This window comes from Sinocyclocheilus anshuiensis, unplaced genomic scaffold (genome assembly GCF_001515605.1).
Source record: "Sinocyclocheilus anshuiensis isolate Anshui unplaced genomic scaffold, SAMN03320099.WGS_v1.1 scaffold647, whole genome shotgun sequence".
Lineage (NCBI taxonomy): Eukaryota > Metazoa > Chordata > Actinopteri > Cypriniformes > Cyprinidae > Sinocyclocheilus > Sinocyclocheilus anshuiensis.
Window position 1 is genome coordinate 501919 of NW_015552606.1, and position 13257 is coordinate 515175.

Consider the following 13257-nt stretch of genomic DNA (forward strand, 5'->3'; position numbering starts at 1 on the left):
TGGAGGTAAACATCTGAAAAACATAGCTCTGCCATCTAGCGGAGGTTTATAATAATCATCGTAGTAGAGTATAGTCGTTTTATTTCTTAATTTCAAGATCTTTATACTAGACGCACAAAATGGAAATCCTCCTCATGTATTTCTATACAATAATGTTTTAAATCTTTATTCAAAAACAACTTTGATTAGTCCATCTTGACTAGCGATAAGAAAAGTAACAGATGCCACGTGACAAAACAATCTTAAAGGGGTCATATGATGCTTTTTTAAAGAGCATTATTTTGTGTATTGGTTAAGTGATGTGACGTGATGCTGTCTCTCTCTCTCTCTCTCTCTCACACACACACACACGCGCGCGCGCGCGCACACACACACACGATGCGCAAAACTCCGCATCTGAACAGTCAATAGCAAATACTTAAACTAGTAACAAAACATTACAGTCGCTGATTCAGAAGCGCCAGATTGTCATAGCAATTACCTCCTCTCCTAGGTTCATGAAACGGTCGTCCATAAAATGCATTGCTGTTCTGTTGTAAGTGATCTTAAAGATTCCTAAATGCATCTACTTTCGGAAGGCCAAATAAAGTGTTTTTGCTTTCGCCTAGAAACACACAGCGTCTCCCTGACATGGCTGCTTCAACACTAGCTGCGGTTACTGAAACCAGGCCTTCTTTCTTTGCGTGCACATTTGGGCGCATTATGCAAATATTTCCACATAGTGACCTAGATATGTGGGGGCATGTTAGAACGAGCCGTTTTAGGGGGGCGTGGCAGAGTCTTAACTTTGATAAAGAATATCTCTTTGGTTTTGAGACTTTAGTCTTTGCAACTTCAGGGATCTTATCTATTCACGAACAGCTTGTAACACTCCAAAGAGAAAGGAAAACTTGAAATCGCATCATATGACCCCTTTAAAATTGAGAAATATGAATAATCTGATGGACCCTTTTCACAAGACTGTGACAAGGCATTTAACGGTCATCAGCATCGTAAATCCTCTAAAGTTTTTCATATTTGTATTTTTTTTTTTTTAAATGTGTCTACATTTATAACACTATTCTTTGTATTATATCACCTTTGCATCAAATTACGAAAAAACAGTTAACGCTAATGAGAGGGTGTTTCTAATGCAGCCTCAATTCTAGGGACGGTAAATTTGACATCTTTCTCTCTTCTGACAGCCGTTATCAGTCTCTCTCAATTTTTTCCTTTTATTGAAAGTCATGAAAACACTATCGTGGAGTTTTTATTTTGCTATTTGAGCAACTGGGAATGCAAAAATTATATATTTGTGGTGCTCTCCCATTCGCTGCTCTTCAAGTTTACCCCACTATGACGACTTCCGCTGCTGAGAAACCCGGAAATGTGAAAAAGGTCCATTGTTTTATGTTCGCACACATGAGGTCGCCGGTGTTCTGCATAAATCACTAAATCTAAGAAGCAACTGTTTAAGCGTGCGATTTGTTAGCCAGATTGAAAAGAAGCTTTCCATCTTTTTAAGACTCTTTGGCTAGATTTATGTGAAGCAAAATCTACAATAGTAAACTGGCAGAGTGAAACACATCACTAAGAGGGTCATTGTGATTTGAATATCATTACAGTTTCACAAAATCCAAGAAATGTTGCCAGTTATGGTCTATGGAGGTATTGTAATACACAAATTGGTACACATTCACACACACAAGATTTTTTTTAAAAGCAGTTTAATTTTCTATGTACAATCCTTTTGTTGCCAAGTTGACAACAGTCATCAGCAAAATAAAATAGAGTAATATCCATACGGTGCAAAACAAACAATGGTGGCTTTGCTCCCACCCTCAAAGTTAAAATGATTTTTCACATTCCACATTCCTTTATTTCTGCAAAGTGAGGCTGAAAGCTGACTCAATCTAAAGGTTTCCTTTTACTTTGTCGAATCAGTAAATCACTTTGAATAAAGAATAAGCAGCTGTGCAGAAAGACTGAAGCATCTCATCGACTTTGAGCTGGAGCTTCTCCTTTACAAATATACTGATACCAGGTTTCATCCAGTGCTGATTTGTACAAAATGACTGGACAAAAAACAAACAAAAAAAAGCTCTTAAGATTTATGGGCCCAAGCATAAAAGAAGTATATCTACACAGGACCCTGCATATAGTGTATTTTGAAAATGTGTAGCAAACTTCACTGCACAATAAACAAAGTTATAAATGTGCCTTGAACATTAATACGAAAGTTGGTCTGAATTAAGCACCAAGACTCCATAATCTGGCTGAATTAGGAGTGAACAGTTTAAGCACTGCTTAAAAGCACCATTTTCAGTACATCAGGTGGATGGACTTTGAGTGGTCAAAACAAAGCAGGATTACAGCCTGAACTCTTCTGCCAAATATTCTTTTGTTTGACCAAACATTCGCAAACGGATTACTTACAAGCCCTAAAACCTGCACGTGCACAGCTAGAGACTGCAAACTATAATGAAACTTCACATATGCACACGGTGTTATTTGTGTTAGAATGTAGTACATGTATAACTCTCAGTGTATGATGCATTGCAGTGTAGCCTACTGGTGTTTCAGCTGTGTCAGTGCAGTGGTTGCAGTGTGTTCGGCGGAGGGGAAGTGTAGCGGTACTTTCAGGCCCAGTTTCCAGAGCAGTCAGCCAACAGAGGACCACACCCTGGCCTGAGCTGCCCTGTTCTCCATGGGCTGCTCTTACCATAGCCAAAAGTTTGGCCAGACCACTGGATTGAAAATAAGGGGCCAGACACTCAGGAGGAGGAGGAGGAGCAGAGGCTGGTAAAATACTTTCATACAGATTACACTTTTTTCTGCAAAGAACAAGCTTTGAGTGATCACATTCTGTAATTTACCTTAAGACGTTTATCCTGAAGCTGCTCTCTACAACTAGTGTGAAGCCCGATGAAAGGCATTACTAAACATCAACATACAAACACAGAGTGGCTTATATTTATTTAAACATTTACAAATAAATACTTGAAGATTTTGTCTTCCATTAATGGCTTCTTGTTGAAGAAAGAAACACTTTTATAGACTTTTAAGTAATTACCGACTGAGACCAGTGAGTTTTGTGCACATTATATTTAGATGGTAAGTTATGGACCATACTATGTTCTGTGTTCTGTCATGATAAATAATAAAATCATAATAAAATTCTCTTTCCTCTAACGTTACACTACCATTCAAAAGTTTGGGGTCTCTTGCGCTCACCAAGGCTGCATTTATTCGATTAGAAATAGAGAAAAACAGTAACATTGTGAAATATTACTACAATGTAAAATAACTGCTTTCTGTTTTAATGCGAAACTGAATATTCGGCAGCTATTACTCCAGTCTTCAGTGTCACGTGATCCTTCAGGAATCATTCTATTATGCTGATTTGACACTCAAGAAACATTTGTTTCTGTCAGGACCACTATCGTCAAAGATGATTGACAATTAGCATACAGTTTGGATTGGCGGTATGGTTCTGTTCTGGGCAAGAACTCCCTGCGCCTCCATGCAGCCTAGCATGGATGAGAGCAGGGAGAGCAGCAATAACCCCCCAGGGTAAACAGAACAGAACTAACATAAATGTATTGCAGATATTGTTAAAGTTCAATCATTTTATGTACACATTTTAGAATTAGTCTGATTCAAGGAGAATCAGAAGGCTGAATCCCGACTGACAGAGGAGGAGTTGGGGATGGAGGAGGGTAATTAGCTATTGAGCAATGCGAAAACTGCTGATAATACTGAGGGACCTTATATATGAATGCTTAGATAGGTGTCGTATTCCCATAGGTAGATGGGGATCAGCTGAAGGTCAGCTGATGCGAGCTTGACTAACGTGACCTGCCAGAACTAACGCTACGCTTGATTATTATTATAAATGTTGAAAACAGTTGTGGTGCTTTATATTTTTGTGAAAACTGTCCTATATTTTTCAGGATTCCTTGAACAAAGGTCAAAAGAACAGCATTTATTTGAAATAAAAATTATAAATGCCTTTACTGTCACTTTTGATCCATTTCATACATCCTTGCTGAATAAAAGTTCAATAAAACTATTTAACTTTTCAAAAAAAAAAAAATGTACTGACCCCAAAATCTTGAACGGTAGTATATATACATTTGGTATTGTGGCATTACTGTTGGCCTCTATTTGGTCTCTATTTTTAGTTTTTCCTAATTTGTTAGTCATTTTATAGTCAGATCATGATCCAAGGATAGTGCTATAATGAATAATGATAAAACAGCACCGGGCACCGGACTCAGTCAAGGTCTTCCAGAATTAATAATTCTGGAAAATAGTGTGTCTATGGTTCAGTCAATTCAATTTCAACATCACTCATACATGGACAAAATTAAATAAATAGATACAATGAAAGTGAAAAGTTGGTGGAAAAGAACTTATGTGCCAGACTTCATCTCCCATTCCTAGGGGGAAAAAAAGGAGAACAGAGTGAGTACATAGGGGAAAATACATTATACGTATACACTGTAAACTGTAAAAGCAACTGGAGGATCATGCTTTTACATGAGAACCAGAATATGTTACCTGCTATTAATACCTAGTGTGATGTAGAAAATAAGTGTTTACTGACCTTGGCTTTCCTGAGGACGTGTCCTCGCACAGATGAGGCTTTCTGTTGTGTCTGACGCCGCAGCAGAGATGCACTGTTGACTGGCAGAGAGCAGGTCTCAGTGTCACTGGTGTCACAGCTGGAAATGGGCGAGTTGTCCACCGTTCGCCTCATTAACACTGGAGACTAAGAACAGATGAGACATTTTAATACCTGCTTTTCTCTATCACCAAAAACTGAACGTGACACGACCCTACAGTTAGCATTACATCATGTCTATGTTAGAGAAATTGCTGTTTTTCCAGACCTGTGGGCTGGAGCTGCCCGTTTTGGGTTCAATGGTCAGGCCCAGGGTGACGCCTCCATTCAAGGCTTTCTTCAGACTCTCCTTCACCTCTGTCAGCTCCAGTTCCAGATTGACTCGTTCCTCCTCTTTTAGTTTGCATTCATCCTCCACTTTCTTAAGTCTCTCTGTCAAAGATGCCTGAGAACGCTTACCTGTGTGAAATAAACGCCAGGAGAGGTTATAACTGTCACTTAAGAGACAATTTGAACTACTGCTTTATTTTATTTTCAAGACAGATCAGTGTTTCCTTTCCTGCTGCTGAATTTAAAGTCAAAACATGGTTTAAACATTTGTGTGCCAAATTAAATATGAAACAAAACAAAAATCATATAGAGAGAACTCCTGCAGACACTCATAACCTTGATTTGTGTCAAGGTCAGTAAGTCTTTAAAAATATCAGATAATTGTATCTTTTTATGACCAAAAAAAAATCTACAACAAAAGGTACAATTCTAAGTACACTACCGTGCAAAAGTTTGGTGTCGGCGTGTCGCTCAGATTGTTCATGTTTTTTTTTTTTTAAAGGAATCTCTTATGCAGTAATAGTGTGAAATATTATCAATTAAAAAAACTGTTTCCTATTTTATTATAATTTAAAATATAATTTATTCATGCCATGGCTGAAGTTTCAGCAGCCATTACTCTTATCGTCAAAGTCACATGATCCTTCAGAAATCATTTTGATATGCTGATTTGGTGCCTAAGAAACATTCCCTATTATTTTAAATGTTGAAAAACTTTTGTGCTTTTGTGAAATTTTGATACATTTTTTTTCAGGATACTTTAATGAATAGAAAGTTTATACACAGCATTTATTTAAAATAGAAATCTCTAAATCTCTAGTAACATTATAAATGTCTTTACTGTAGACATTTGTAATGTTAAGTATTTATTACCAAAACCTTTGAACGGTAGTGTACAGATTTTTCTTTTTTGTAATCTTGAACACTCAGATTCAATCATAATTGAATGTCATAGTCCCACTGACATCCTCACCTGTGTTGTTCTCTATAGCAGTGCGGAGGTCCTTCCTGTCTTTTTTCAGCTGGGCCAGGCGGTTTCGAATTTCCTGCTTCCTCTTCATCAGCTCCTCATCTTTAGCTTGGAGTTTCTTGGCATCTGCCTCCACTCTGTTTTTCCCGTACTTATACTGGTCCACACCTGTGAAGGTTAATGACGCATTATAATCAAAGTAAACCATGATCAGAAAATCTTTCCATTTTTAACTTTTGGATTCGGTCTTCATCACATTAAAGACCTCTGAAACCACAAACGCAGATTAAAAGGCAGACAGAATATACAGTATACCACATTCAAATATTTGCGAGTCCACGTAAATGGCCACTGGATGGTTAGGATGTCTGTGACTGACTGACTGACTGCCTGTCTGAAATGGAATTAGGGGTGATTGAGTTTACAAAGGCGCATGTCAACAGATCCACTGCTGTCTAACAGTACTGCAATTTCCACATACCAGCATTCTCCACAAATCTGTGTGGCTTCTTTTTCCTTGAAAGAAATTAGTGGTGTAATAGCTAGGATAATGGATGCAGACTTAATGTCTGCTTAGTTTAGTTTGAGCCTTATGTCCACTTAAAAAAAAAAAAAAAGAAAGGCTCATTTTGAGATTATCTATCAGATGTGCTCTTATATGTTAAGATCTCTTACTAGAGTTGTTGTGTTTCACTGGAAGAGTTCTGCTAATTCCACTGGCCTTTTTGGGCTGGTTCTTGTCCAACTTCTGCTTTGCAGCGAACCCATTGGTGAGCAGGCATTTCTTTCCCTTCAGCTGATTGGATGAAAGAAACGCGTATGAGCTTTTGAACACACAAAAAAAGGTGCAACTGATATGTTGGCCACTAACAAACATCTGATATTTAAGGACTTTGATTTCACTGTTAACACCTGTTACATTTTAAAGGTGTGATTTGTGATTTAGTTCTAAGATTACTACTTCATACAAATTATTTCACAAAGGTTATATCCGCAAACCACATCTACTAAGCCACACATGTTGCTAGACGGGACATTTTCTTTTAGTTAAACTATAGCTGTCAGCAACCCCTTTTTCAATCCCTGGCCTATAAAATGTAACCCAGAGTGAAGTAAGGCCTCTGTAAATCCATTCAAGGCCATGGCCACCCAGACATTGATATTATATAGATCAAAAGCAGTCATTTCTTGAGCTGGGTGGTCCATAATGCATGCACTATGCTTGTGTTTATTTCCATATTATGTTTGTTACTATTAGCAAAATATATAAATAAGATACAGATATCCATTGTTTGTGATATACTGTGATAGCCTGGGTTAGTCACCTGGTTAGTTTTAGTATTAGAAGCTGAGGGAGAGGAGGAAGAGGACAGAGATTTGGTGGAGAGCGGTGTGTTGTAATGCCCTGTGGAAGATGACTGCGAGTGGATGGATTTGGGAGAGTAGCGGGCTGCTAGTTTGGGGGAGGGCATGTTTTCATAAAGATCTGTATTCTCATAATGAGACTCTTCTTTCCACCGACGGTCCCCTGAAGCTGGGGAGGAGTAGTGCGCATCTGGTAGCTTCTGTATCGCAAGCGTGCAAGCAAAAGAAGAGCGATTAGAAAAGAAAAAGTGGATCAGGGATGGAGAGGAGAAAGGAAGGATCAGAAATGAAGGTGAGAATTTAATGGGCTTAAAGTTTGTTCATTTGCTTACTGATCCATTGATGCAGGGCACATCATCATAATGCAGAGCGACCCCTGTGGGACAGGCGTAACCATTGACCGGGTTATCCAGGTATGGGTTTGGAGAAACTGCACGCTTACTGGTGAAACTGTGAACACATACATATATTCATTACTACATGTACACGTCACACAGAGAACTTAAACTGTAACTTTACTGTAACAGTAGTGATGGGAAAGATTCTTCAAAACTGTAGCTTTACAAGATACAAGCTACTCATAAGCCAAGTACGTCAACTGCAGTTAAGCTTAGTAGTTAGCTATACTAGAAGGCATTAACAATCAGTAGTATTAAACTATTAATAGGGGCAAGTGTGGGGTCACTAAGATTTTTTAAAATGTTTTTAAAAGACTTTCATGGTCATTTATTTTGATCAAAAATGCAGTATTGTTACAATTTAAAATAACTGCTAATACATTTTAAAATGTAATTTATTCTTGTGATGGCAAAGCTAAATTTTCAGCAGCAATTACTGCTCAATAAACATTTCTTATTATGATCTATGTTGAAAACAGTTGTGCTGTTTAATATTTCTGTGGAAACTGTGATACATTTTTTCAGGATTCTTTGATGAATACAACATTACAAAATTAAGGAACAGCATTTATTTGAAATATAAATCTTTTGTAACATTATAAATGTCTTTACGGTCACTTTTGATCAATTGAACGTGTCCTTGCTGAATAAAAGTATTAATTTCTTGAGAAAAAATCTTACCTCTAACTTTCGAATGGTGAATGTACAAATATATGAAATATTTGGTATATTTATTAAAAATGTAACAAACAAATAAATAAATGTAATGAATATAAAATTTATAATTTAAAGGGGTCATATGACGCTATTTTAAAGATCATTATTTTGTGTATTTGGTATAACAGAATATGTTGTAATTCTCTTGATAAAAACAAAGAGGGTTTTTTGAATAAGCACTATAACTATAATATTATATAATATTTAATTAATTATATAAATACAATTTATTTTTATGTATTAAATATACTGTTGAACAGCAGTGTTTTGTTAATCATATATTATACTTAAATATAAAAAAATGTGAAGATGCAAATGCACTGCAGGAAACTTTTGGCCAAAGATACAATTTGTTAACCAGCTCTTTATGAACTGGTTCATTAGCATGAACTCTTCAGACGAACCAGTTCAGTCAAATGAATCAGACTTTCCAATGATACATACTGTATAAGAGAGAGTTTTTAAGAGAGCATATTAAAGCTCAAATGGCTGTAAGGCTATGTGTGCAATACAATTGGAAAAAAATAATGCTATACCGCTACGTGTTGAAAAAGTAGGTTGTTAAAGAAGTTACTGGCATGCTAATGAAAATATTTTTAGCAGTACTGGGTTCCCACCAAAATGACTGCTTGGCCAGTTGAATGACATTAGCAGTGGTTTCGACGTCAATGTAATCGTAGTGCAGTGCAGCAGGATCTGTTGTGGAGCCCGTTTCGGCCAGCAAGACCCCCAGCCACCTTCCCATACTCTCAGAGGAGGAGGCCTGACGGGAAAAGAGTGAGGAAAGATGCAATGAATGAGTGTCAGTGGAATATGAGACAAATAAATCACTAATCTATGCAATCTCTGCAAATCCACTCTACACATGATACAGCAGAGCCAGCCAACCAAATCATCCATCTAATCCCTGCCCTGAGGTCCTGTCTCAGACACACTAATTGCCCCGCAAGAGCTGAGGGACTTGGCACGTACCTCCAGAACAGCCACCTCCTGTCCGTTGCGCAGCAGACGGAAGGCAAAGGGATGTTTGGAGTCCAGCCCTGGAATGACCTCACACCCCCGCAGTGGCAGAGAGGCCATGTGTGTCTTCAGATCTGCCCGGTCCTTGTGCAGCAACAGTTGGTTGTCTTTTAGCTGGCACCAGCGCTCTCTCCAGCGGTTATTGGACAGCACATTCAGATAGCCTGTTAATGAAGGGTTGGGCCAACAGACCCACACACAAGCAGAATGTGAAATGTTGATGATAGAGTTGGGGGAAGAATTATTTAAAAATGTTGCCAGTAATTTATATTTTCAGTTCAGTTTTCAGTTTTTTAAGGTTAATATTTTTGGGGAAAAGAAGAATTTTCTATTTTAATATATTTAAAAATGTAATTTATTGATGGAAAAGCAGAATTTTAGCAGCCATTACTCCAGTCTTCAGTGTCACATCCTTCAGAAATCATTCTAATATGCTGATTTGCTGCTCAAGAAATATTTCTTATTACTATCAATGTTAAAAACGGATTACTATTTTTGTGGAAACAGTGATACATATATTTTCAGGATAATTTGATGAATAGAAGTTTCAAAAGAACAGCATTTATTTGAAATATAATTTTTTATAACGTTATACATTTTGTTACTGTACAGGACAATCTAAAATGTATGCCTAATAGTAAATATGGTTATAAATCTGATCAATTTAATGCATCCTTGCTGATTAAACAGTAGTATATTTGTGCAAAGCACCAAGTCCTATAGAGATAAAACAAGTGAGTAAAATTTTGCAATACATCACAGTTTTAAAAAACTATACAGATAAACAAAGAATAACAATATTATAAAACCGTTAGCCCATATTGATGTAGTATCACATTGTCAGGTCCCTACTGCTGCTACTTTGGTTATTTAATAAACTGACATTTTCTGAAACTCTGTGATTTTCTGAATTTTTTGAATCAGGACTGACAATTGAATTTTGAGATCGTAAAAATATTAACAGAACTACAGTCAACAACTAGAATGCTTCAGTATCATACTTCAGGGGTTATCAATCACTAATGTTAGGACTTTCATGTTATGAAAATGGCAAAAATCGAGGTATTGTGTGGCTGGAGAGCAAGACAATCCTTTGTTTGGGTAATGTGTTTAAGAGGTGGAGAAAGAAAACCTAGATGGAAAAAAACTACACAGCAACTAGTTTTGGCAGCATATCTGAGAGGATGAAAACAATGGGAGTTGCCCAAAACAGATAAAACTAAATCCTGAAATATGCAATTCAAAGTCTTGATATTTACTACCTTTATCTGTCACTATGGATATTACAGACATTATTTAGTGACTGACTTCAGTTAGCTGGTCATAAAGGCATTATTCTACCTGTATGTATAGGGCAATCTAAAATGTATGCCTACTAGTAAATACAGTTATAAATCTGAACACAGACTGCGTGAATGAAACCACTGTCATCAGTGAACATACACTATTCTAAAGTTTGGGGTCAGTATTATGCTTTTTAAAGAAATACATTTTTTACTCCGCAAAGATGCATTCAATTGATAGTAAATACATTCATAATGTTTAACAAGAGTTGTTTAAAATAAATGCGGTTCTTTTAAACTTTCAAAAAAGCATCCTGAAAAAATTACCACAGTTTCCACAAAAATAAGTAGCACAGCTGTTTTCCACATTGATAATAACAAGAAATGTTACTGTTACATATTAGAATAATTTCTGAAGAATCACGTGACACTGAAGACTGGAATAATGGCTGCTGAATGTTAAGCTTTATGATCACAGGAATAAATTACATTTTAAATATATATTAAAATGAAAACAGTTGTTATAAACTGTGATACTATTTTACAAAATTAGAATATTACATTTAAAAATCTTACCAACCCCAAACTTTTGAATGGTAATGTATATCAAAATGGTATTGCAACAACTCACCACATGTTGGGACATCCTCCTCCGCCGATGAGGTCTGTTCATCTGTAGATGTTTTTTTCTTGCCCAGGCTTATGATTTTAGTGATTTTCTTTCCAGTCACACGTCCCACCGTGCCTTTCTGCTCTGATTTAGAGTTCTTCTTGCCTTTGGCTACAAAAAAAAAAAAAAAGGCAAATTAGTGTCAGAGTGTGAAATATATGTATGAGATTTTATGAAGTAATATATTATACAGATATGCTAGTTATCTAGAAACCAGTTGGTGTTGCAACTATAACAAGGGATGGGTTTGGAAAATATTTTGTTTGTGGGGTGGATTTGGTGGGAAAAAGATTATTATATTATTTTATTTTATAAAAAGATTATAGAAATCTGTTAGTCATTTAGACCAGAGAGTAAGAGGCTGAACTGACAATGACAGGACAAGTCTTCAGACTTGGAGTCCAAATCCAAAACAGTGCGTGAAACCAACTCCGTTCTTCTCCAAGTTGTTCAGATACGTTTATCTGATGAGTGTGGTCTGTGGTTAATGGTATTGTAAGAAACAAAAGATCTAGAAAAACAAACTTGAGCACTGAAAGTAAAAGGACACACTGTGGAAAACCGTTCAGGTCACATCCTATTCCAAACCAATGGTGGACAATGTGAGCAAACTAGCAGTATGGGATTTGGACTGGGTTAAAATGTGTAAGACACTGTAGCACAACAAATTACAGGCTTTTCTCCATCTCCAAAAGGCCTACTACAAAGGCAGCTCAGAAGGACAAAGAATACATAAAAAGAGTGACACTCTTGCTCTTCTGAAGGCCTGACTTGGTCCAAGTGACGAGGCATGAGGCAAAACCCAGAGGCACAGATGCAAAAACCATTGGCCCTTAAAGGACCTATACAGACATAGTTCTTCATTTTATCATGAAGGAAAATTCTGCGATCAGGCTAATATGATTTCACAGCGTCTCAGCACTTACGACAGCTGGAAAGAATATGCCGAATCCGATTCATCTGCATGGTTTTTTTAAATTTGTATTCCATCTTTCATCAAAGAAGTGCAGCAGTTGGCTGCTGGTTTGATGTAAAAATATCTCAGGTGCTATCAGACAGAGACAGAGGAGATCAGATAGAGATGGTTTGTGTTTCTGCTGCCAAGAAACGCTACCCTAAATTTTTTGTTATAAAATAAAAAAAAGACCTTTTTCATTACCTTTCCATAACCTTACACTTTAACAGGAATTATTATATGACGCCAGTCCTTGTTTATCCGTAGGTTTATCAGAGGTCAGCTGCCATAACTCATGTGAAAACAGCACAGCAGTTACTGCGGCTTGTGGCCGTGATACTGAGCTATCAATCATACGGGTTTGCAGATTCACAAGTTTTGGATTCCACTAAAATTAGGCAATTCTTCACCAACACATCTGAGGCAAGACAGTCTCAAATTGAAAAAAATATAATTTCCACAGACCTGAAACAGATGTCCCGAAAAGTTCAATCCCAGATCGAGAAAACGTGGTGTAAATACTTGATAAATAATATTAGATTATTTAAGAAGGGTCTCCTTGCCTTGACTTTGGCGTTGTTCAAACAATGGGATTTTTTTATTCAAATAAATATCCACTTTGTGGGATTACAATTTGTTCTTTTTTCAAGTACTGTTGCTCTGCTGTTTTACCAAGTTTGTTTTTTTGTTTTAACCAACAAAAGTTCAGATTTAAAGTTCACTTCATGAACACTAACAAATTATTTTTTTTAAAGGGGTCATATGATGCGATTTCAATTTTTCCTTTCTCTTTGGAGTGTTACAAGCTCTTGGTGCATAAAGAAGATCTGTAAAGTTGCAAAGACTAAAGTCTCAAATCCAAAGAGATATTCTTTATAAAAATTAAGATTCAACCACGCCTACCTAAACCGGCTCGTTCTAACATGCCCCCACATGTCTACGT

The 13257-nt window shown here is 36.8% G+C and overlaps 1 protein-coding gene across 2 annotated transcripts in view; it reads right to left on the reverse strand.

Annotated features, from left to right (window-relative positions):
• Positions 1–4055: 4055 nt before the first annotated feature.
• Positions 4056–13257, reverse strand: part of LOC107665873 (actin filament-associated protein 1-like) — a 60685-nt gene continuing 51483 nt past the window's right edge. Inside the window, exons 9-18 of one of the 2 annotated variants that reach the window (XM_016456927.1) lie at positions 11321–11470; positions 9359–9570; positions 9004–9149; positions 7604–7721; positions 7232–7471; positions 6582–6702; positions 5910–6074; positions 4875–5065; positions 4589–4753; positions 4056–4421 (exon numbers count right to left, since the gene is read on the reverse strand). In XM_016456927.1, coding sequence (XP_016312413.1) covers positions 4395–4421; positions 4589–4753; positions 4875–5065; positions 5910–6074; positions 6582–6702; positions 7232–7471; positions 7604–7721; positions 9004–9149; positions 9359–9570; positions 11321–11470 — 1535 coding nt within the window. In that variant the 3' untranslated portion in view covers positions 4056–4394. The remainder of the gene's footprint in view (positions 4422–4588; positions 4754–4874; positions 5066–5909; positions 6075–6581; positions 6703–7231; positions 7472–7603; positions 7722–9003; positions 9150–9358; positions 9571–11320; positions 11471–13257) is intronic. The other variant, XM_016456926.1, reaches the window with a different exon arrangement.